The sequence below is a fragment of the Cloeon dipterum genome, chromosome 2, assembly GCF_949628265.1.
Source record: "Cloeon dipterum chromosome 2, ieCloDipt1.1, whole genome shotgun sequence".
Lineage (NCBI taxonomy): Eukaryota > Metazoa > Arthropoda > Insecta > Ephemeroptera > Baetidae > Cloeon > Cloeon dipterum.
Window position 1 is genome coordinate 7,699,915 of NC_088787.1, and position 24,330 is coordinate 7,724,244.

At 36.9% G+C, this 24,330-nt stretch overlaps 1 protein-coding gene across 3 annotated transcripts in view; it reads left to right on the forward strand.

The window, feature by feature from the left end:
- LOC135935640 (cell adhesion molecule Dscam2-like) overlaps positions 1-24,330 on the forward strand; it is a 148,239-nt gene that overhangs the window by 72,618 nt on the left and 51,291 nt on the right. For all 3 annotated transcript variants that reach the window (XM_065478119.1, XM_065478121.1, XM_065478122.1), the window contains exon 2: positions 21,337-21,651. In XM_065478119.1, coding sequence (XP_065334191.1) covers positions 21,337-21,651 — 315 coding nt within the window. The remainder of the gene's footprint in view (positions 1-21,336; positions 21,652-24,330) is intronic.

The window sequence follows — 24,330 nt, forward strand, 5'->3', positions numbered from 1 at the left end:
GAGCGAGAGAGTTACCCTCTTGCTCGTGTGCCGTCAGGAGAGCGAGTGCGTTGGTGCGAGCGGGTCGTGTGCTCGTGAGGGGGAGGCTCTGGCGTTGCCTTTATTGATACCTGAGTTTCTCCCTCCGCTCTCCCTTGTGGGTGCCCGAAAGTTAACGTAAATACATATCGGTGCGGAACAATTATTAATGCGATCGTAATATCGTCAGGTAAAACCCTGACATCTCATTGGGGTTTGGTTTTTTGTTTTCTTGTTTTTTCTTAATTCTAACATTTGATTTATATCCCGTGTTTACATTTTAATTTCGGACATAATTGTGTATTCATGTGTTTGTGTTGTTTGTGTGCCCTAATTACCTCAGTTTAATCTAATTTTTCTTTCAAATCTTAACTAAGTATGTATCAAAGTGTAGATGTGTGTATGTGTTTTCTAATGTGTGTCTTAGGTGTCTAACCTTCACTTTCGGAGATTTATATTAAACGTTAATTGTAATTAAATGGTAGAACACCTTCTACACCTCCAACCAGCAAAGAAAAAAATTGGCAAATTAGAGTTCGAAATTTACAAAACAATTTAAATAAAAGGTGGAGCGCATGAAAAGATGAAAAAATTCTAGAGGAAAAGTGACAGGTAAATTATTTGCTCTCAACCAAGTGAGGTAAGTGGGAATTATCGGTCTTGAACGTTTAAGACAGCTGCATGTAGGAGCATAGTTGTTGGTTGCAAGCAAATCTTGGGGCGATGCTAGATGATTCTGTGGTCGTGAGTGATATATTATAACGGCGGCCGGATCTTCCAAGCCCTGAGGACTGAATGATGATTGGTGTGATGTTCCATGTGTGTAATCACACACGCTGCTGTAATCAGTTGACGAGGTTTTTTCCAGGATTTTACCCAAACTTCCTCGTTCTGAGTCAAATAGAGAGCAATTCTTCACAAATCAAATTACCACTATAAATGTTTAAAGTAATGAATTGGTTGGATGGTTTCTTTTTTTTTCTTGTTAATGAATCGCGATTTGAAATAAAGAAGAAAAGAAAATACTCCGATAGCAAAATGTTAATGTGGAATAAATTTAACGCTTAATGTGATATAATGTAACTTAATAAATTAAAGTATGCTAAGATCTGGCAAATGAATATCTATCTTAAATTTAAGTAAAATTAATAAGGAAACGATATTCGCGTTGTGTCCCTTGATTGCCTAATCTGAACAAAACAAAGAAAACTTCTTGAACACGTTTGAAAGGCTGTCCGTTTTGTTACCTTGGAAAGTGAAAAAAAATTGCTTATATCTAATTTGGACAACCGTTTGCTGAGATAGAATGAAAATGAATACAATTCTTCGTCGTTAAATTAAAGAAATATACCGAACATAATAATATAACACTCGCGTCCGTTGCACTATGAGTAAATGTCATTGTTTTGGTTATAGCACTGCACAACACTTGTTTGTCATCTTTTCGAAAATGTCGTACTGTCTGGGTCCATTTGTTGTGGAATGGCAGAGTCACAATAGTCTTTGGCTGGAAGGTTCCTTGATTTTCCAGGGGTCATCTGTTTCAGGTACCACTTCAAAACGGACCGGGCGCGCTTGTTAAAGTTGTGGCTTCTTTGATTTTCCAGGGGTCTGCTTTTTCGTGTGCCACATCCTTATGGTCAATTCCAGAGTTTCGTTTAGGAGTTACTCTCTGTGACTGCTTCTTCGGGTTATGTGCCCATAAGTGGAATATATAGGTACAGTGGAAAGTATTTACAGGAAATGGCACTAAATGTACGTTACTTTGTTTGTCTGTGAACTTAAAAAAAACTTCTTACTGCTGGTGCCTTAAAATTCAAAATTTCAATTCCATCGTGAGAATAAGATGAAAAATTATATTATAAACAAATCGGAAAATAAAACAAAAGGAAAAAAAATTAAATGCTTGCATAAAATGATTATAGTGCAAAATCAATGTCTATCAAATTTTACTGTTGTATCCAAACTAAATAATTTGTCTTGAATATGAATTATTATTTTATAAAGCTCAACGATATACTCTTTTTCTAAGCGTTTATATTCTTTATATCCATAAACTTTGTAACTTAATTTGAGCAGCTATATAGCATACATGAATATTTGAAAATGTTGAAAAATACGTTAATTTACTACTAAATCCATCAATTCCATTTCTTTTCTGTTATTTCTTGTTTTGCTGCTTTTTGGCAAAATTAGTCATTTTGTGTAAACAAGGGTGTTTTAATGTGTTCTAGAGTAGAGTTGCTGAATTAGGGGAAAAATGTGGCATAGAGTTTAAGCCATGAAAGTGTGTGTGTTTTGTTTTGAAATGATCATTCCGTCCAATTTAACAGTGTATCATGGGAGTGGTGGGCTCGTGAAACATATTTTATTTCCTAAGGTTATTTAAAATTGCCGTAATATAAGGTTTTGATGGAGGACATAAAGTGAGAATTTATTGGTACGCAATTTATATATGTATGAAGGTGTAGTGTTGTTAAATCTTTGACCTCCGTAAATTAAAAAAAAAAGAACGAAATTTATTTGTGATTTTAGTGTTGATTTTGTGTATTATTGCTCAAGAATGAATGAATTTAATTTCATATTAATTTGTCGGTTTTCTCACGTGTTGGTTTTTTGTGTCAGTGTGTTGTATTTACGTTTCTGGCAGAAACTGTGGGGTATGATGTTTGTGAAAATGTCTTCTTTTTTTTCGTATTAAATCGATGTTGAGTCTGTCGTTTCGGCGGGATTGCTATTATTGCTAAATTCAATATATTTCTTGCACAATGAGAAATGATGTTATGCTTGAAATGTGGTATAATGAAAATGCAAACGAAATCATTCCAATTAAAATTAATGTTGCCAACTTAATTTGATTGTGTCTGATCAGTATGATATGGGATAATATGTTCAATTATGCAAAAAAAAATTAGAATCCATTTTTTACAGTCTGAATTGGTTTTGATTTACGCTCATCTAGTTGTTGAATTTAATTGTTTTTGGCTATACTTTGCAATAGCATTCGTAGAAAGGAGAAAAAATTGCTGCTTTTTCTGTTTGAGAGACACAAATTTGTTGAACTCGAATTACAATCTACCTTTAACCGTGGTCTGCCTTTTTTCTTGATGGGAAACATGTGTGAAGTAGTCAATATACATTTACTGGAAACAACGTCGGGCTTCTGTAAATTTTACAAAGTATATTAGTTTTGTTCAATTTCATTGCTGGTATTTACTCAAAATTTAATCAAATCTTCTATTTTGTAATTAATAAAAATAACTCATTAATGGAAATTAATCAATTTGATATTATATTTTAAATATTAAACATCTATTTTTTTTTCAAAGGATTAATAACTTTAATATCTGTGCCATTGTTATACTCTTAGGTAAAATTTAAATTATCGTTGGAAATGCTCAGTATTTCGAAATTATTAATTCAACTTGTTATCTTATTTACAATAATCTAGCTTTTTAATTTATTTCTTAAATCAATTCAACTCTCAAAACTCTTTAAACTCAAGGCTACTCAAAATTAATTCTCTACCTGATTATTGCTTTAACATGAGCATTTCAAAGAATCTGAAAAGAATACGAAATTAAACTGAAAATAAAATTTAATTAGAACAGAACAGGGAGTTAGGGGAGATGCACGACTTTTCTTGTAGTAATCGTCGAGACTAATTGTTTATATTTACAAGTATTGACATTGACAATGTTGATACCCTTTATTTTTTTGAAAAAAAATTGTAACCGTAAATTGTATTAGAAATGTGTGGTGAATTTTTTGTATAATGTCACAAAAATGTTTTATGTTTGCTACACTCTGCCTCTGCGTACATTATTGCTGTTGCATGCCTAACCGGGAGTAATTTTCTATTATGTTAAACCAACGCTACTGCCGCCGCCGCGTGTCTGTTTCTATTTCTCTGTCTCTGTCACTTATGTCATGCTATGCTCAAAAATCTCTCAAGATTACAAAATCTGCTTTGCTAATAACTATCTTTTTCTCTAATTATGTTTCCAATGAAATTAATTTTTCTTTAACTGCGGTTCACTGGACTATTATTCAACTCGGCTAAAGAATAAGACCAACAATCAGTCATAATTATTACTAACTTGGCTGCTCACGCGTTGCAGTAAGTTGAAATACTTATGAGATGTTAGTAATATTTATTTGCCTTCTGCCTATATTAGCAGTCAGAAATCCTCAGGCTAAGATCTGTGTTTTGCTGGCCATGCAAAAACACAGGACTAGATTTGCCAAGTGACTTCCAAACGTTAATAAAGTCCAGTCTCCCAAAATTTATCAAACTATGAAAATTGCAAAATGATTGAATAATTAATATTTTTTTTTTTTTTATGAAAATTTAATATCTTTTAATTTATTAAATGAAAAAAAAAGATAAAGGATCGTGAGTTGTTCGAATTTTAAAATAGATTTGAGTGATATGGTTTATTGAAATCGAAGTGATTCTATTAAATTATGCTAAAAGGCTTCCAATCACGGAATTGATTTGAATTAAAAGTTACGTTAGCATTGGGGTTTCGTTGAGAATTTTAATAAAATAAATTAAATTTTCTTATGGCTGGCTGGCGCGCGGGAATGGGGGGGGGGGGGTTAGGCGCTTTTTGTTTAACTCTCTTTTTGCTATTAAATGAATATCTGATTGCATATTCATTATAATTTCTTGATTTGAGCAGTGAGAAGGGTGTCATGTCAATACTCTATTAATAACTAAAATATATATACACATTCCATGTTTAATTGAAGTACCTTGTCTTTAATGCTAAATCAATAGAACTCATCAGAGAAGCGATTTAATGGGATTCGCCATTTATCAGAGGGATAAATACTTTTAGAATTGCCTTCTTTTTTTTTTTGGCTTCATGTATTCTTTCTATTCCAACAAAATAAACAGTTCTTTGCTTCAGAACTTAAGGTTTAGTCACGTATGTATACGCTTTGTTATATTGGTGAGTTTCCTGGTGGTTCGAGGTGGATATTTTACGCTCAATTTCTCTTTTTCCTCCTTGTCGCGCTTAATGCTTTGACTTTACATTCTACAAAAGTGTCCCTTTGATCGCTTTGAGAAAACTAGACTCGAGAAATATCTTTACTCATTGAGTATCATATGCATAACTTTTATAAATTATCGCCACTTTGTTTTGAACCTTTTTCCTTTAATATCGTGAATATCTAGAAGTTCGTCTCGTTTTGTGTCTACCATGCTCACACGTACCGTTGAGGTATATTGGAAAAGTATACCAAAAAATTAGAGTTTCGAAACACATATTATGTTCACCTTGATGGTGCAAATAAGCCGCTGCTTTTATCGCAACATACATACTCATTATTTTCTTTTTATTTTCACGAAATTCTGTGAAATTTCCATAACTCTTAATTTCCTATGCAGGGTTTAACGCAGTGATAACTCATTCTTTACTTGTCATTTCTCTTCAATCATTATCCAAAAACCGTGTGTTTCCGAAATGTAACCAAGATATAAAAAAATTCAATTTTGTGACATACTATCTCGCTTCTGTCCTGTAACCGTCAATTGCAACCACTAATTATTAAAGAAATGAAACAGTTGACCTCTTTAAAACTAATATAAAAAAATTTGCGCGCTCTTAAAATTAAGATAAAAAATCGAATTTGAGTCAACTGCCCGATTGGCCGGAATTTTCTGCCCACGTTGGAAGATTGAGGTATTGTTAACCTCAAATCTTGACCAAGTGTGTGTCGCGTAATGAAAAATTAAATAAAACCGCGACTAATATTTGTGTTGCCCTAGGAGTATAAACTAACAATTGGATTTATCTCCTTCTTGGTTCTGAATCACGGGAAAGCTTTCTGCACTTTATTATTAAACCTAATTGCGTGTTCCTGCCATATTAATTCATTACTTAAAACTTAATGTATGGGTATTGAGTATTGTGTTCATATTAAAACAGAGAAATAAGAATGTGACAAAAATTAAATACATTAAGAAATCGTAATAATAGATGAAAGAGCAGAATGTATCAATGCTTCATAAAAAGATAGGAATTTTTTAGCTTTGTAAGAACTTAACAATAACATTTTTTTTGTATAGAACCAAGCACAAAGGTATCTCATGGTTAATTGTTCGCTTGACCTTCTAAAACAGATGTGTTTCGTTTGTCAGAGGGCGAGCGTGAGATTTTCTTTAGTGGGCGGTCGGTCTAATTCTTTAAAGGGGGGGAAAAATTTGTCCTTTTTTTACGACAAAAGATTACTGCGATACAATGTCTCTTGTGCTGCTTTGATCCTCTTAAAATAGGGTTCTTTGACCTGTATGAACTTAAAGCTTTAATGTCTTGCTGCTTCGTGAGAACTATTTAGAGGCTTTTGAATTTGAAAGATGACAAAGGTTTATTTATTTATGAACTCTAGGTTGGGGATATTTTTTAAAGAAAAGTTATTTTTGTATGAGGAAGAAAGTTGGAACTCCTGGTGATATAGGTTCTAAACCTCTTTGTTGTTAATGATGTAACTTGGATGATTTACAGAGAATTCGTGGGAAATGAATTTGAGGAGACATTGTTGGTTTTTTGGTGACTTTTAGGGGGTAGGATTTGATTTAGTATATTTTTGAATAAAAATTGCGCTACCTGTGATGAGAATTTGTGTAGTAAAGGCTTTTATGCTGTGCTCTATTGTTTGCTAACGTTTGAAGCTTTATTTTACGCTTTGTGCTGGCGAGTGAAAAGTTAAGGGACGGGGGTTTAGTTGTCATTGTGGCTTGGTTCATTGACCTGGATTAATATAATACACATTCCTGTAGAGAGATCTAGAGACCTGACCTTAAGAAATCAGTATGAAGGAAGAAGAAAAAGAAAATATACCGTCGTTTTTTCTTTTGTGGACGTTAATTTACTTTTAAAAAAATCTGCGATCGGGACCTTAAAAATTCGATAACCTTGTGACAACCTGGATTTCATATACGGATCATTCCGTTCTTCTTTATATTTTTACTGCGCGTAGAGGAAAATTTATCAATACTGCTTTTAGGAATATTTGTATTCCGTCATGTCAAATTTGTTTCATGTCCTTTCTTGAAAGGAAATCGTACCTAATTTATTTATTTGGAAAATCATGCACATTTTTCGAAGAAAAGCGTTTGACGTTCAAATTACTGAATGTAAATTTCACAAATCGAAATGCTAAAATTACTTTACAAGAATATTTTACATATGCAACTTTAAATCTCAACCGTTCTCTGGGTTGTTCGGCAATACCTCGCTTTTCGGTATTTTTACCATTTCGAAGGTTTTCGTGTTGTCTTTTTTGTGCTTTCGCTTATTGCGCCACTTGCTACTAAAGTTCCCAAGATTTCGTAAAAAATCTACTGTGTTCTTGATAATGGGTTTTAGTTTCAAAGGAATTTCAATTTTTTCCTTACTCCTGTCACTGGGAATAGTTTTATCACCGTTGTCAACGTGATTTTCGCGCTCATTCAAGTTATTAGTTTCTTGCTTAACTGCTGCTACAGTATCTACTACACATATTCCTGGCAATTTGATGCTATTTTCTGCTGTACTGATTAACGCTTTTTTCTGCGGTTCGAACTTATTTACAACTACGTCATTTTCTATAGCAGTGTCTTTTGCAATTTGAATTTCAGCCTTTTGCGCATTTTCTAATTTTGTACGTACAATTTTCCCTTGTGAATTGATCTTCTTTGGAGTTTTCTTTTTCTTAACGTTAGATCTTCCAATCTCATTTTTCACCTGACCTGATTGGAATGACTCTACTTGTCCAGTTATTCCGGCATTTTTGGTTTCCGCCAATGTACATGCATGTTCTGGAGCTCTTTTTTCGGATATTAATTCACTTTGAGCTACAAATCCGGTTGTGTGCGAAACTTCTCTCTTTTGTTCGTGCAAATTCACTACTGGCTTTTGGTTTTCGTCTTGAAAATATGACAAATTAAAATACTCGGTTGAACTTGATTTTGGCACTGATGAGAACGATATTTGGTTAATCGCGTGCTTTTGTTGTTGCGAATTACCCTTTTCCGAGGGAACTGGAGACTTGGCTTCTTTGGAGGAAATGGAATTTACAATATTTACATGAGTTCGTTCCCTGGCGAGGCTTTGATTTTGCGTGATTGACGATACCCCTTTTTGATTCTTCTTTTCTGGGTTTGCTGCTGATTTGGGTGCATAAACCGTCATGTTATGGAGTACCTTTCGCGTTTGAGTCGAGTGCGCGTTCTGGGGAAAAATCGCGTTTGGTGGATTGCCGCATGTCGTTGCCGGCTGAGATGTTATATGGCCGTGCGTGCGCGAAGAGTAATTTTGTCTCCTATTTCCGCGATGCGCATCTCCTACGCGTGATCTGCATTGTTTTCTAATGTGTCCACTGCGGTTGCATTTGAAACAAATTTTGGGGGCTCGGTATGGGAAAAATTGCTGTTGTTCTGACTGGGGTGCCGTTTGGTAGGCAGGTGCGAAGTCTGGTGGTGGGTGCATTTGGTACGACGGGTACTCGGCTGGGTATTGGTAAATTGGGAAAACATGCTGTGGTTGCGGCTGAGGAAGAATTTCCACGAACTGTTGTTGTATAGGTAGCGGGGTTTTCATGAGTACATAATTAGTATGAGGTGAAGTTAACGCGTATGTGTTTTGTGCGGTGCAAGGTGCCACTTGAAGAGTGCGCAATTGCTCTTCTTTTTGTTGCAACTGTTTGAGGAGGAGTAAAATTAGTTCATCTTTTTCCTCCTTTTGTGTTTTTGATTTTTTCTTACAGTCTCGGCTGACTCTAAAGGTGTAATCTGTCCCAAAATTATCGGTAGATTGATCGCTATCTGAGAAAGGGGAAGAATCTCGCGGCTCGCTATGTTTTCTCGGGTTATTAACGTAGTACGAGTGTTTGAAATCATTGTGCCAACTTTTCAAATCGTTCAAAAGTTCATCAAGTCCCTTATTTACATTTAATGGGTCACATTCCCACTGCAAAAGCCAGTTTTTCGCGTGTCCTTGTAATTTGCTTTCAAGAACATTAAACGTTTCATCTTCTGTCATTCCAGAGAGTTTCCTAATTACGTGTAAGTCCTGTAGGAATAATTCAACGTCCTCTGTACTTTCACCGAAAAATTCATCGAGCAACCGGCGTCCGATTTTCAAAGATTTACCGTCCATTTTAAATTTACGTATGTCTCAGCGTGCAAAGAAAAAATTAGATCGCCTAATGTGCACCTGACATATTTTAAATTATACAATATTTACAAAATTTGCCTGACGCGTACGTAAGTTCGATTTTACATGTCCTTTAGGAGGAAATTACGCGCTTGTTGGGGGGGTTTCGGGTCAAAAAAAAATTTGGAGGGCTGGGTTTGGGAGGGCACTTTGGCAACAGAAAAAAAAACTTCGCTCGTGAGGGCTGACATATAACTTACGGGTCATCTCGCCGGTGTGCCTCCACATGTCAGCGACGCGGGGCAGGGCCGCCGAATGGGCGCAGTCGGCCCTGCCGGCGCGCCTTCTCCCTATCACGAGGTCAGAGTTTGTTCTTCTGTGGCCAAAGTAGACTTTACAGGGTGCAGGGTGGACAAGAAGGGAAAATGCCCAGTTACTATACCATACCAGTTTATTGTAGATAGCAGCGACAGTACACAGCGTGGCTACCCAGAGGGACGAGCGGGGGAGCGAGAGAGTTACCCTCTTGCTCGTGTGCCGTCAGGAGAGCGAGTGCGTTGGTGCGAGCGGGTCGTGTGCTCGTGAGGGGGAGGCTCTGGCGTTGCCTTTATTGATACCTGAGTTTCTCCCTCCGCTCTCCCTTGTGGGTGCCCGAAAGTTAACGTAAATACATATCGGTGCGGAACAATTATTAATGCGATCGTAATATCGTCAGGTAAAACCCTGACACTTCCGTAAAAATGCATGTATTTTGGAAAAATGCGCCAAATTGCACAAAACCCCGCAAAAAAGTTTTTTGCAATGCAGTTTTTTTGCGAAACCTGAAAAATGGTAGAATTTTTAAAATCCCAAATAACCAATCTCCGAATTTTTCATTTAAAGACATTTCAAAATTTCCATATTTACAAATAAAATTAAAAAGGGGAAATAATAAGTCTTTTATCTTTTAAAAATTGCACTCGCCTGATTAGACAAAATATTGAAAAAATAAAACTAATGGATTTACTAAAACTGTTTCCTTGGTAAATTTTCTCAATTTGTTCTGAAAATAGCTAGCAGGAAACCTGTTTTCAAAAGATTCAGTCAAAATTGAGAAATAGATGCTATAATTTTCGTAGAATAACATATCCAGGAAAATAAAATGTGTATATTATATATGAATTCTGTTTCGCCATTTTGAATGATTTTTATCGCAAATTGAGCTTATAGGAATACTTTGCAAAAGAAGCATATTTATTTTCAAATTATTAATAATACTAAATGTGAGCGACAAAAATATATCCATATTAATAATTTACCAAAACTTTTAAATTAACTAAAAATAATTTAATTAAATTTTTTAAAGTTATTGCATTTGAACACTAATTGGATTAATTATTATAATTAATTTAATATAGTTAATTAAAATTATTTGCTTAAATTTAAAATTTATTGCAGACATATCTATAAAGTTTAGATATTAAATTTTTTTACAAACAAATTTCTTTATTACTGCTTTTAAAACTAATTTCAATGATTCGTAAAATGTTCAAGATTAAAAATGATTAAATCACATCATGTCATTGTCTGCAAGAGTTAATAATGATGATCGCGGAACGAACTTTGCCATTCGCAGAGACGCCAAGACCAATCGAATTAAACTTGAAAAAACAACTTGGGCCATGAAACTGGAATTCGGTTGCAGATTAAAGTGCGCGCATCAAAACGCAGGGGCCGCGGCCGGAATGGCGGGCGCCAGAGGCCCTGAGCGGGCATTAGGCGGTCGCTTTTGCCGCGTTTGCTGCCTGCGCTGCTCACGCACGCACACCTGTCTGTTGATTATTACCAACCATAGCATAGTGTTGTTGTTGTTGTTATAATTATTATCATCATCGGCGTAAATGGACCGCATTATGCTCACTCTCTCGCGCGCAAAAGTAGAAACGACGAACGAGAGAGAGAGAGTCGGCCGCCAGCGGATATGCATTGGCGGGCGCGCGGCCAGAATTTGTAAAGCTCCCGAGACGCGAGTTTGATTAATGCCCGACGCTAATTCGCTTTTACACTTCACCAACAACCTAATCAGCTCTCGCGCGTGTTTCATCGAATTAAAACTCGATCGCCCGCCCGCTGCCTGCAGTTGATTCGCCACTCGCAGCATTCGTCAATTATAATTCGGTCCCTGAAGGCAACGATTATGGACGGAAATTTGACAGGAATTTGCCTAGATTCCATTTTAAGCTTGCACCCTTTGATAATAAAGAACAAAAAGTAATTTATTTCATTTACAAAATAAAAGAAAATTGAATGTTTAATGTAAATTGAACACTCTGGAAATTTGTTTATCATTATCTCTTTTCGGCTTAGTATTTAATTGACCATTTTGAATTCATTTTTGCATTTCTTTTATTTTCTAAACATTTTAAAACCACCAGGGTCCAGATTGGTGCGACGCGCAGATATGGCGTCCGGTGGATTATGGCGCGAAAAAACGTTCACGTGAAAATGCGCGAAAAGAACTAAGTTTTGGTCAATATTCTGACATAATTTGCATTATTTGTACTAATTGTGTCTTTTGGATCGTAAAAACAAACTCTTGACACTCGTACGGCAATCCAAGGAGACCTTTTTGTTTCCCACATTCAGAAGCCATCTTGGATCTGCGCAGTGCGAACCAATTTTATCGCACATCTGGCCCCTGCTGTTTAAAACAATCATTCTTTTTAATTAAATTTTTCTAGAACCAGCATCAACTCAATTTTAAGAGTACTATTTATCCAACCGATGAAATGTCCATCCTCAAGAAAATATGAAGCTGTTGTGTGTTATTCTAATTATTGAAAAAGTTAATATCAAATATTTACTAAATGTTACTCTCAGTAAAAAATATTATGAACAAAGCTTGTTACTTATGAAAAACTAGACCTTTGAAATCGTCAGATTTAGGTCCAATGCGTTCCCTTGCGTAGAAATTAGAATCAATAATTTATGCATCTCGACTGGGAAATGTGTTGGTCCGCGTTGGACGCGACGCAGTAATAATTGATCGTGTGCGGAGTTGCAAAAGTCAGACTGATGTTTGCGCTTATTACACCAAGGTCGGGAATATCAGGCGCAAATATTGGCCGAGCTTTAATTTTCCACGCAAACGGCCTTTGAATTTGAATTACACCAAAGCAAACATGTCGACTCTTAATGAGGGAAAATCCCAACTTTTTTTAAATAATACAACGAACAGAAAAAAATATAACTTTTGGTAACGAATGTGGAGCTTGAATATAATAATTATTAATGTTTTTTAGCTTGAACCAAAAGACACACAATTTTGAGGTTTCAATTTCTACTTTATTTATATTTTTGAAAATTGTATTTATTGGAAAAAAACATTACAAGCCCAGCCAATTCAGGACAAATTTTCGGCTGGTGCTCGCTCAGCTGCTATTTTACAAAATAAAAGTGCAAAATCATGTTTGTGTTTACAAAAAAATTGTGCGCAAAAAGAATAACAAATAATGAGTCAAACAGTTGAATATTTGTAGCAGAATATATGAAATTAGCACATGATGTAATTGACTGAGATGTATAAAATTCTGTTCGTTTCAAAAGTTAAATATGAGTTTTAAATTATTTAAATTTTTATGGTACTATTTACATGATTTTTATTAATTTCAAAAATATCGCTGTAATGAAAAACCTTTAAAGATAATTTATTGCATTTCTTGCATGTTTGTTTTTTTTAAATAAAATAATTAATTTCCAAATTCTGGTTTGAATTAGAAATAATTGAAGAATATATAAAGTTATTGATAGTGAAAAATAAAAAAAACAGAAATTAAAAATATTAATGCTGATTTAAAACTAAAAATTAATTCAACTCTCATCCTTTTCATCATAGATCAGCGCAAAATCCCTTCCATCCGATTTAAGATTACTATAATTGAATTTATCGAACCAATTAATTAAGGATGTCGTTATCAAGGTGAGCGAGTCCCTTTTGCAAACCGTGGAATAAAGAAAGTCTTTGAAGCTGTGCGCGGACGCGTTTGGGGGCGAAACTGCACAGGGGTGCGGGAGGGGTTGAGTTCTCATCTTGTGTGTCTGGCTGCTTGCTATACTACTGATGCTCGCAATTGTAAAAGGCCCTTGAATGCGCGAGCTACACACTCACGGTCGGCATAAAGCTTTTTAAACTCGAGTTGAATGTAAATAGAGCCGGCTAAGACTTTTGCTATTAAAACGAAGAGCCAGCCAGCATGCAAGCAAGCAACCCTTTTTTATTTAGAAAAGCAGACCTGCCGGCCGGCCGGCCGGCCGGCCGCCGGGGAGCACCGGGGGTGCAAAAAGGGGCGCCTTTTGTGTCCATTATTTATCTGATCGCGGCCGGACCTGTGGAATCAAATTCGACGTTCCCCTAAAAATAAACACACTCACTGGAAATCTTTCTTGTCTTTTATACCGAAATCTGGGCTGCAAACTCGATTCTGCGAGGAGAGTGTCTAGAACAAAAGAGTAGTGCACGCGCGCGCGGCAGCGGTGACAAAGGCTTTTGCCTCTGGAGAGAAAAGTGATTTCGTTATGCTCTCTCTCTCAAGGAGCCCCCGGATTGACGTGCGGCTTATTTGCCGCGACGGCACAATGACAACTCGAATTTGGACACGCTCATAATCACACCGTTCCTCTGCGCGACGCCCGTGGGAGTAACTCTCAGCACGGTGAGACACGACGATCCGTTTCCTGCTCACCCAGGCAAATTTTAATTAAATCGCTGCAGGAGCTGTGACACAATCCCCCAAGGCGCGAAGCATTAATTCTCGCAAAGATAAATATACTAGGCACTATATCGTATTATCGTATGACGGGGAAATGTATGAAGTTCTATTAAAAATAAAAATCACATATCCTAGAAGAAGACATTTTTTATTAAAATTGTTCTTAATGACATACAAACTTGACATCATAAATATTATTGAAGAATCAACAAATAATACCTTAACGCAAATAAGCATGAATTAATAATCAGTGTCGGGTTATATAACTAAATAATTGAAAATAGGAAATATATATAAATTTTAAAACTAAGTTTAATTTTTTTTTTCAAAAATGTTGTAAACATATTTTTTAAAGGGGCTTGATAATGAGAAAGCCTGGGAAATCCTTGTTGCAAATTCATTAACTCATCCTTTAGGATTCAGTTGAAGCCAAAATTTACTTTCAATTTTTTAGAAAATTTAGCAAAGTGGTGAGGATTGTCTCCTTGCTTGAAATCTCATTTTTTTAACAAAAAAAGAGTTTCTTTAAAAGGTTTCACTCGCTGTTGGACAGATCTCGACGAGAGGAATCAAAATCTGCCAAGAAAATGTGGACAAGCGCTGTGAATTTTAGACAAATTTGAATTTTTGCTGTAGAAAGGTCATTTTTAATTATTGCAAATTGTAGACGAAATCGTTTATTTCTTTATTTTATAGAGGAATGATACTGCAAAATCCTGGAAAATGCTTTTTGTCAATGCATAATCTCGCCCCTTAGGATTCAGTAAAAGCCTAAATTGACCTAAGAAGCGCCGTAATTTTTTGAGAAAATCGGCTGGAAAGTTAGCGTGATTTTCAAATGGCAATGGCTGTCTCCTTACTTGAAATCCGATTTAATTTCAAAACCAAGAGTTTCCCCAATAAATGGCATACACCGTTGGACATATCTCGACGAGAGGAATCAAAATATGCCAAGAAAATATGTTCAAGCACTGTGAATTTTGGAGAAAATTGGCAAAATTTGAATTTTTATTGTAGGAAGGTCTTTTTTTATTATTGCAAATTGTTGAACAAATCGTTTATCGATCAATTGTTTATTGCATCCAACAATTCAAATAGTTATCAATTACTGCCCTGTATCAATCCACTCTTTATTTATATTTGTACTAAACAATGGTGGCAAAGCTCAAAAGACGCGTTAAAAAAATATTTCTTGAAAGACGCCTCTATTTTTATGCTTGCGTGTGTCATCCAAATTCATATTCCAACACTTTTTCACGGTGGTTGACAGTTTAATGTGCGAAACGAAGCAAGCAAAATACATAATATATTCAGGACTGCACATCTGCAACTCGAGTGGGGCCTGCTAACAATAAGTGGGCACTTTGGCCTCTCTGCGTAACAAAGCGGCCGACACACTCGACAGGCACAAGTGCGTGCGAGCGCGCGCGTTTTCAAACGCCATTGTTTTTGTGCGCTGCTCAACAAATAGAGCAAAAAATTTATTGTGTAAGCGTGCTCTGCCTTATTATTTCAAAACACACACACAGCATGTGTGTGTGTATGTTTCCAGCTTGAATAATTTAGGCGCAGATTATGCAGATAGCAGGGCGCGAGTAGTGTGTTTGTTACATAAGCTGCGCTCAACACCTCTCGTCCGCATGCGGAAACTCTTTTAATTATGTAGCACGCTGCGAATCTGTGCCTGCCTTCAGCTTTCCGCCCTCGAGGTGTTGCGGCAAACGCTTTTCGGTTCGGCAACGTCCGCCGCGTCGCCCAGGGACACTTTTCACCACGTGGCTGTTGATTTCCGCAGAACAACTACGAACGCCGCCATGCCAAATTTCCTTTCAAAAAGCAATCTCGCCCCCTGATTTACAACATTTTAGCCGCAAATAGGTTTAGATGCTTTAAAAGTGCACTATTGTGCTCATTTGAATGTCCCCAAGGTGAATGAAATCTCATAGATCGTGTAAAAATCTCAGCACTTTCAACACCGGGGGCCGGGTTGCGATCTGTGTTGGTTCCCGCCGGTCAGAATTCAATATGGCGTCGAAATAATGGAGGCCAATTAGGAGACAGTCTAGCGTTCAATCAGAAGCGTCAAAAAAGAGGCGTGCCGACCTAATAATTTCATTCCCGCCAATTTTGTTACATTTCTGTCAGCCTGATGCGGTTGATTCGCCAATTACCAGGGAAATCAGCTGATAATAAAGAAAAAACAACATAAATATTCATTGTTCTGAAGTTAATTTCATGATAAATTTTCCAAGCCAATTATATTTTACATTTGTAATTCTCCCTGCCAGATGTCGCGTGAATCCGGCCCTCAGTGCATTTTAATAAATTATTTCTTAATGTATTATGTCAAAAGCTAATCAGTGCAAACAACAAATAGTTTGCAAGCAAACTTTTTATGAGCTCCAAGATGTCAAAGAAAATAAGGGGAACACAGTAACTTCTGTCATTGACTGCAGCGCGTCTCTCTTAATTAAGCAAGTTCTATGCACAATTTGCATCGCGGCGAGGAAACTCGCTGTTTTAATGACACTAATAGAGGCTGTAATTGACGTAGAAACTTGAGGCAGAGCGAGTCTCGGCTGAATTAATTGTATAATTCTACACACGCAGTGTTCCGAGTTAGTTTGCCAACTTCTCGAGTAGTTCATGAAAAGGGGGAGAAGAAAATCTGATACAGCGCAGAGGGTGCGAAAAGTGGCATAGTTTCGGCTAAATAATGCAGCCAGTGTCGTGTGATACTAATAACAAACAAAGAGCAAAAATGATCCTGTGCGCGCGCGGCTTGCTTTTGGCAGAAAGAGCGAGCGAGCTAGCGGCTTACCCTGGAAAATCCCCCATTTACCTTGCTTCTCTCTTTCTTTCTTTTCTCTTATTTTGCTGCTGGTGCTTCTTATAAAGGCTTGACGCTATAGTGATTTCCCCAGAGGCTTTGCCGCCTTGCTTTATACCTAAGTACAGATCCCTCCGCGCTCAAGCTCTCGCCGCACACGCGTTTTTTGCATATATTCGTCGTCGGTGGCGGCAACTCTAATAAAAAGATAGGTGCGTGCAAAAGCAAGAGGACCCACTGACACACACAAACACGCACACCACGAATGCTATCTCTCAATTTCTGGTTCCGTGAATATTCCTCGGACGCACCGTGTGCGTGTGTGTGTGTGTGTGTGTGCGTGGTGGATTCTGGAGATATTGCCTTCGGCCGCGGCCGGCTACATACACCCTTTTCCTCCATAAATTCTATCATTCGAGCCGAGCAAGTATTACTGCTGCTCAAGGAGCAGCCACGTGTGCTGCAAACGTCTTTTATGCATGAGAGATATCTTTTGGAAAGGAGACAGACTTTTCCTCCTCTTCGCTGAAAAAGCGGCAGACGTGCTGCGCGCCGCAAACGAGCAGGTACGACTCCAAAGTGCCTATTTCACAGAGGCTCTGTATATCTCTTAAAAACACACACACACTCCTCAATTGGGTGAGAGAGGAAAAGCAGTTTTGAGTTGCTTACTGTTCCCTCTCACTCCATATCGATCGCTTTAGCAATTTTAAAAATTCAGCACCCTCTTTTGAGACGAAACTGCTGGTTCGTCAAAAGAATTCTGCATCAAAGGTTGAAGGTGAAGTTGATTGTTACAGAGACTAGACAAAAAGATGTCCTTTTAATAAGAACTATAAGCAATCTTGATTCCAAAAATTGATAAATCGTCAAGCAAAGAGGGGCAAAAAATCTAATAGTAAAATCCTATATTTATCTTTAATTGAAACAATTTCTAACAATTGGGAAAGTCCTGAATTTTCCCGGATTGCAAAATCGGTTTTAAAGTTTGCGAATCAAACGGCGAGCCTTGTCTCCTTAATGGAAATCGTGCATGCTTTATTTCTCCACAAGGGAAATTTAGCTCAAAATTCGCAGACCGATGGATTAACTGCGACAAGCGAGGAATTGAAATCGGAAGCGGAAAAGCATGAAAGACAAGCCATTTAATTCTTTGAAAAATAGACTGAAAATTTTGCATTTGAACAGGAGTGTATTTGTTACTAAATTGCAAAAAGAAAATATTCAATGAACCACTTCTTGTCTTGCCAAAATTACATATTATCGATCATTATTGTTTATTGTTCACTAAAAATCATTCTGAGAGAAAATAATATCAATACAAACATGATTATTTATTTTCACGCATTTCACATCTTATAAACTATTGAATTAAATCGAGATTTTAAAAATGAGATTGAGCTCTTCACTTTACTTGCGCGCAAGCATTGAAAATTGATATAAAACTATTTATTTGTTTTTTCGGCTGTTCAATTAAAAACCATTGATTATTTTCTTGTTTTACTTAAATTTTAGATTATTTCAAGATCAAATTAAATAGAATATTCCTAAAATTCGCAGCTCAGATCCACCTTTATGTCCGTGAGTTTGCCTTTTGATAAAAAAGTTGTTGTTTTTTTAGAGAATAAAGAAACAGTTTTTTATTTAAATTTATCACCAGGACACCTCAAGACAAGATGATCGTGTGTAAACATTATTATATCGTTTTATTTTCCATTCAAAGTAAAATTTAAAAAAAAATCAGTAATAAAGATTGATTTTATTGACTTAACAAAATGTTTCAGGAGGAAAAACATTTATTTTTGCTTCAGATCTCTTGAGACAGAAACTCTTCTTCCAATATTTTCATTTGAACTAGAAAAGCTCTATTCATACTCAGAGAATGTGATCGACGTATTATTTTTCATGCAGTCTCGTCATTCCCACATAAAAGAGTAGATTCCAACGTTTGCTAAGCATCTGGTATATTGCAAAAAAGTTTGTCTGCTCTATGGTTGGCGAGCAAAAGTGTGCGGTGCAGAAACTTTTGTCGCGCGGCAAACAAAGTGAGGGTCTTTGTGGCAGGCAGACACAAGCGCGGGAAAGCATTTGGGAGTAGGCCGTAGTCAAATAGCGCGATAGTCGGCGTTTTTATCTGCCAAAGTATTACGCATTCGGAGCCACTCTCGAGCGCCGGCTGTTTGTTTGTTGTGCTCCTAGGAGAGAGCAGAAAAGCAGGCTTTTCTTCATCAGTTGGCTGCTGCCGCCGGGAAGAGAAGAATCTCTCGAGAGGTCGCTGCCACTTTTACGACTGAATTGACTTTGGGAGAGCAAAACAGCGCGCTAGCTGCACGAGGTGACTGGGGAAATTATGACCTTCCCGTTCGCAACTTTTTCCCAGTCCACGCGAAGCCAGATTTTTAAACTTTCTTTGCGCCTGTTTTCGTTCGGCAAACTCTAATGGCGCGAGTTGAGCGCCTGTTTTCGCGGATAAACTTGAGCAAAGTGGTCTATCCATTGCTAAATCTGGATTACGCCTCGAGTGCTCTCTCAGACGCAGGCAGGCAGGGAATTGTTCGAATGGCGCGCTGTTCTCGCCCACGCGATTCCAAGTGAAAACGTGTCACGCTGTAGGGAAGTGTCCTTTGTGTGCAGGATTAGTAGGTCAAAAAGGGGCAAAATTGAAAAAAATGCGTGTTAAACAGCGTTTTACGTATGACAAATATACTGAAAAACTCAGTAAATCCATTTGGTGAATGCTTTTGAGCTATTTAATACGTTTTTATTGCTAAAATTTGTCATAAATAGAAAAACCTATATTTTTGTCCGGTACAGCGGGGTCCAGATTTGCGATAAAATTGGTTCCCACTGCGCAGATCCAAGATGGCGTCTGAATGTGGGAAACAAAAACTCTCTTTGGATTGCCGTACGAGTGTCAAGAGATTGTTTTTATGATCCAAAGGACACAATTAGCACAAGTAATGCAAATTATACGTCACAATATTGATGAAAACTTGGTTCTTTTCGTGAATTTTGACGTGAACGTATTTTTACGCCATGCTCCACCGGACGCCATATTTGCACGTTACACAAATCTAAACTTGACTGGTTCAGTATTCAACTTATGATTTTTTTAAATAAATTTCTTTAATTTTGATAATTTTTAATTTTTGTTTATTTTTAAATATTAATTTTGGAATTTTTAAATATTTTAATTTTCATTTTATTCTTCATTTAATAAAACAATTTATGTGCATGATTTAAGTCATTGTAGTATAAACTATTTTTTTTATTTTAAATATTTAGCTTGAAAATCATGAGCCAGCACGTTAATATGAATACTCACGTTGAGACTAACCACTGCTCCTTTTATTAATCAATTCAATCACAGTAAAAAAGAAGAGCCCTTCAGCACTTTGATTTACAAAAGGGACATTTAAGAGAATGAAATAGTTCTTTTACGGTCGTCTATTGCGATTGAAAATTGCGCTGCTGGCATTGCACCAAATTGGAATTCGTTTTTCAATTTACAAGGCAAATTATGTCTCGTTTTGAGCAAATGTTTGCTCTGGCCGAGAGGGAGGAAAGGGCGAAGCAATAAGGAACCCAGCATCCAATAGCCTCGGTATGCTGGGAAGCAATCTGGTGTGCTGGCAAAACAAACCTCTCGTCGTCGGATTCAATAAAGGCCCCGTCGCTACAATAACAAAAACACACCGCGCGCGCGATATATATAAATGCGATTGCTTCTCTCCTCCGCCGGTAGCACGTTTATAATTTTTGGTGCAAAATTAAATTAAATCCCCGCTGCAAGCTGTATATGCGGAAGGAAACACGTGACTCTCGAGGGCGCGAAATTAAATTTTGAGGAGTGCTCGCTCGCTCTGGCAAGCGTCGAGCAGCACGGAATAAGACATAAGTCGGCCTCAACCGCAAACTTGGCTTATTAAAAGTTTCTGCTGCCACCCGCTGTGCGCTACTCCTCCAGCATTGTGCTCCACGCCGATTTCTTGCATTTTTACCCACGGACAATGGAATTTCTCCTTTTTTAATTCGCCTTCGTAAGAATCTAGATGACTCTCGAATAAATTAGCTAAATTTTGGGTTTATTAATTTTTCCCTAAAAGTTTTAAAGGTTCTCTAACGGCCAGTAGAAATTTTCAGTCGAATTTTGTGCGAAAATGGCAAATTTGAGCAAATTTTGCTCAATAGAAAAAACTGGAAATTTAACCAGCTTTCTGAATATAGGCAGTTTTTGGCACTACTCTCAACTGGCGAATTTTAATGAGACCAAACACAGGCTCATTTCGAAAATCTGCATTTTTTTTTAAATAAAAATTAATTTCAAGGCTCAAAAATCTAATTTTTTTTATCTTTCTTCACTATTAAATTTTCATAATTTCTCTCCCCCCGGAAGCAATTTAATTTCCTTTGCTAAAAAAAGAGGGCGTAACCGGTTAAATTAAAAAAAATTTAATATGGGGCACTTTTGGTCAGAGTTATTAATGAAAAAATTGTTCGATAGGGTTAACTTTTCATGTAATATCATAATTTAAAATAAAAAAATCATATCAATAAATACAAAATAAATAAATTTCCCATTTTTGTGTTCCAGTTCGGCCTTTCGGCAACCAGGGGCCGAGTTTCATCCGCGAGCCGCCGGCGCGGGTGGACTTTTCGAACAGCAGCGGCGTGCGGATCGACTGCTCGGCCCAGGGCAGTCCGACGCCCGTCGTCAACTGGCTGTCCGGCGAGGGGAAGCCGATCGTCTCCATACCCGGCACCCGCGAGATCTTCAGCAATGGCAGCCTCTACTTCCTGCCCTTCCAGCCCAGCAGCTTCCGGCCCGACGTGCACACCAACACGTACAAGTGCACCGCCGCCAACAACGTCGGCAAGATCGTCAGCAGAGAGGTCAAGGTTAGAGCAGGTAAGATGTCCAGAAAAGGTGACATGGAATTGAACACACGCGTCTTTTTGGGTTTAAAACATGATTTTAGAAATTTTTAACATTGATTCTCAAATCATTTATATTTATTAATTTGAAGACTGATTGGTGCTGCAAGAATCCGAACAACTTTATTGTTTCCAATGCAAAATTAACTTTGAGGAGAAGGTATTAAAGCAAAATTAGGCCTTGCCGGTTAGCACTTTAATTTTTTAATTGGCTGCTATATGGGAGAGTATTGATTTAATGGTGAGCACTATCTCTTTCCAAGAAATCTGTTTTATTTCATTAACAGTTCCGCAGGAAATGACATACAGTGTTAAATATCTCCACAAGAGGAAATTAAATTTGCCATAAATATTGGGTGACGTACTGCAATTTTTAGGAGAATGAGGAGAATGTGTTTGTAAAATATTAATTTCAATCATACGAAACATGACGCAAAAAAAGTAACTTTATGTTAAAATGTGAGGAGTATACTCTCTGTCTCTCACCGCTTGCCGCTGTCAATTTAAATAATTCTTAATTTCTGATGATTGATTCTTTTAAGACATCTGAATTTTTATACAAAATCACAAATTAAAGTCTTTAAAAAATTGTAAAAAAATTAATTTTAATTATATGTTAAAAACAATAAAAGTAAAATTTACCAAGATTAAATAAAAACTCAAAATGATGAAATTAATATTTAATTTAATAATTTTGTATATGTTTGCTATATACCTTTAGTGTTAATAAATATTTCATTCAAAATTATCAACGAAGTGTTTCCATTATTATTAATTACAAAAAAAATCGGCTCTAATTAGTTATTTATAAAATGTCAACCGTTTACGATTATTATTATTATCAAAAAGGCAGCTTTTGTGAGAGACGTTCAAGCAAGAGGTACATACTTATATTCAGGACGGAATTGCAGTAAAATATTTTCTTTATTGTTTTAAAATAAACTAGAAATAAATGCATAAGAAAATATTATTTCTCCTCCGTATTTCAAACCATTGAGTTATTAGCTGTGTTTAATCTATTTAAAACGAAAAAATATTAATTATTACAACCCTTCAATTTGAAACATCGTGAATATTCTCAGCGTTTATTTTTTCCAATCCTTTTAATTTGAACGGCTTTGGAGAGTGCTTAGCAAAGATATCTTGATAAAATTACCGACTTTGTAGTAAAATTCCAGAAATTCTGAAGCATTTATGAGCATTCCTCCTGCTCTTATCGAAAACCGATGGCTAAAATGAGACGCGCATTCGAGTAAAGGACACTTTGCGAGTTGAATATTTTCCAATCATGAAAAGGAGAGCGGATAAACTCTGTTCGAAAATCGACAAATGAGACCAATAATGAAGGAGCGGTAGAGAATTTTCCGTTCAAGTTTTCCGATGCGGCGGCGGCGTCCTTTTCACGAAGCCGCTTTTAATTGGCGCGCCCCGGCCGCGCACGTATATAAATTGATGGCACTGCACTGCACTCGCGAGTGATTAAAAACGCAGGCCTCTCCAGAGATGTGATGCTACATAAAATATATCGCAATAATCCACTCGGTGCCAAATGCGTGCGAAGCCGAATTCCGGCGTGCATATAAATTTGATGTGCGCGCTTATCGATTCGCGCCGCAGCAGCAGCAGCAGGAAACTTGAGTGCGTTTTAAAATGTAAATAACTCAAGAGACTGCTGCCAAGGAGGAAGACGCGCAGCTTAAATTATTGCGTCTCCGCGACAGCCGAAGGGCAGTGACAAATACCCTCTTTGGATCTGCGAAGAGCTATAATAACTTTTAAATATTCATTGAGGAAAAATTCCGCTGCTGATGAAACCGATTAGACTGATCAATCACTAAAATGAGAAGATGTAGCTGAGTTTTAGATTTCCCTCTCAATCTTTTATATATTTTAAAGAGGATTGATACTGCAAAATCCTGGAAAATGTTTGTTAGGAATGTATGTACTCATCCCTTGGATTTATTTAAAGCAAAAATTGACGTAAATAGAACTTTAAATTTTTGAGAACGTTGGCTGCAAAGTTAGAATGGTCAGGATTGTCTTCTTACTGGAAATCTTATTTTATTTCACAACAAAGAGTTTCCCTAAAAGATTTCGTACGACGTTGAACAGATCTCAATGAGAGGAATACAAATCTGCCGATAAAATGTGGTCAAAATTTGGAGAGAAATTGAAATTTTTTAATGTAGCAAATAAAGCACAGGGGGCCAAGCTGCGATCTATGTTGGTTCCCGCCGGTCAGAAGTCAAAATGGCGTCGAAATAATGGAGGCCAATCAGGAGACAGTCCAGCGGCAAATCAGAAGCGTCAAAAAAGAGGCGTGCCAACCGAATAATTTCATTCTCGCGTATTTTGTTACATTTCCATTAGCCTGATGTGCCATCTAACGGTTGTTTCGCCAATTACCGGGCTAATAATCAGCTGGTAGTAAATTAAAAATAACAAAAACATTCATTGAGCTGGAGGTATTTTCACTGTAAATTTATTTTACAAGCCAATTTCATTTTACATTTGTAACTTTCCCGCCATGCTCTACCAGACGCCATATTTGCGCGTCACGTAGATCCGGCTCCTGGTGAGCAAAAGGTCCGTTATGGATTGTTTCAAGTTGTAGAACAAATTGCCTATCGATCAACTGTTTTTTCTAACCGAA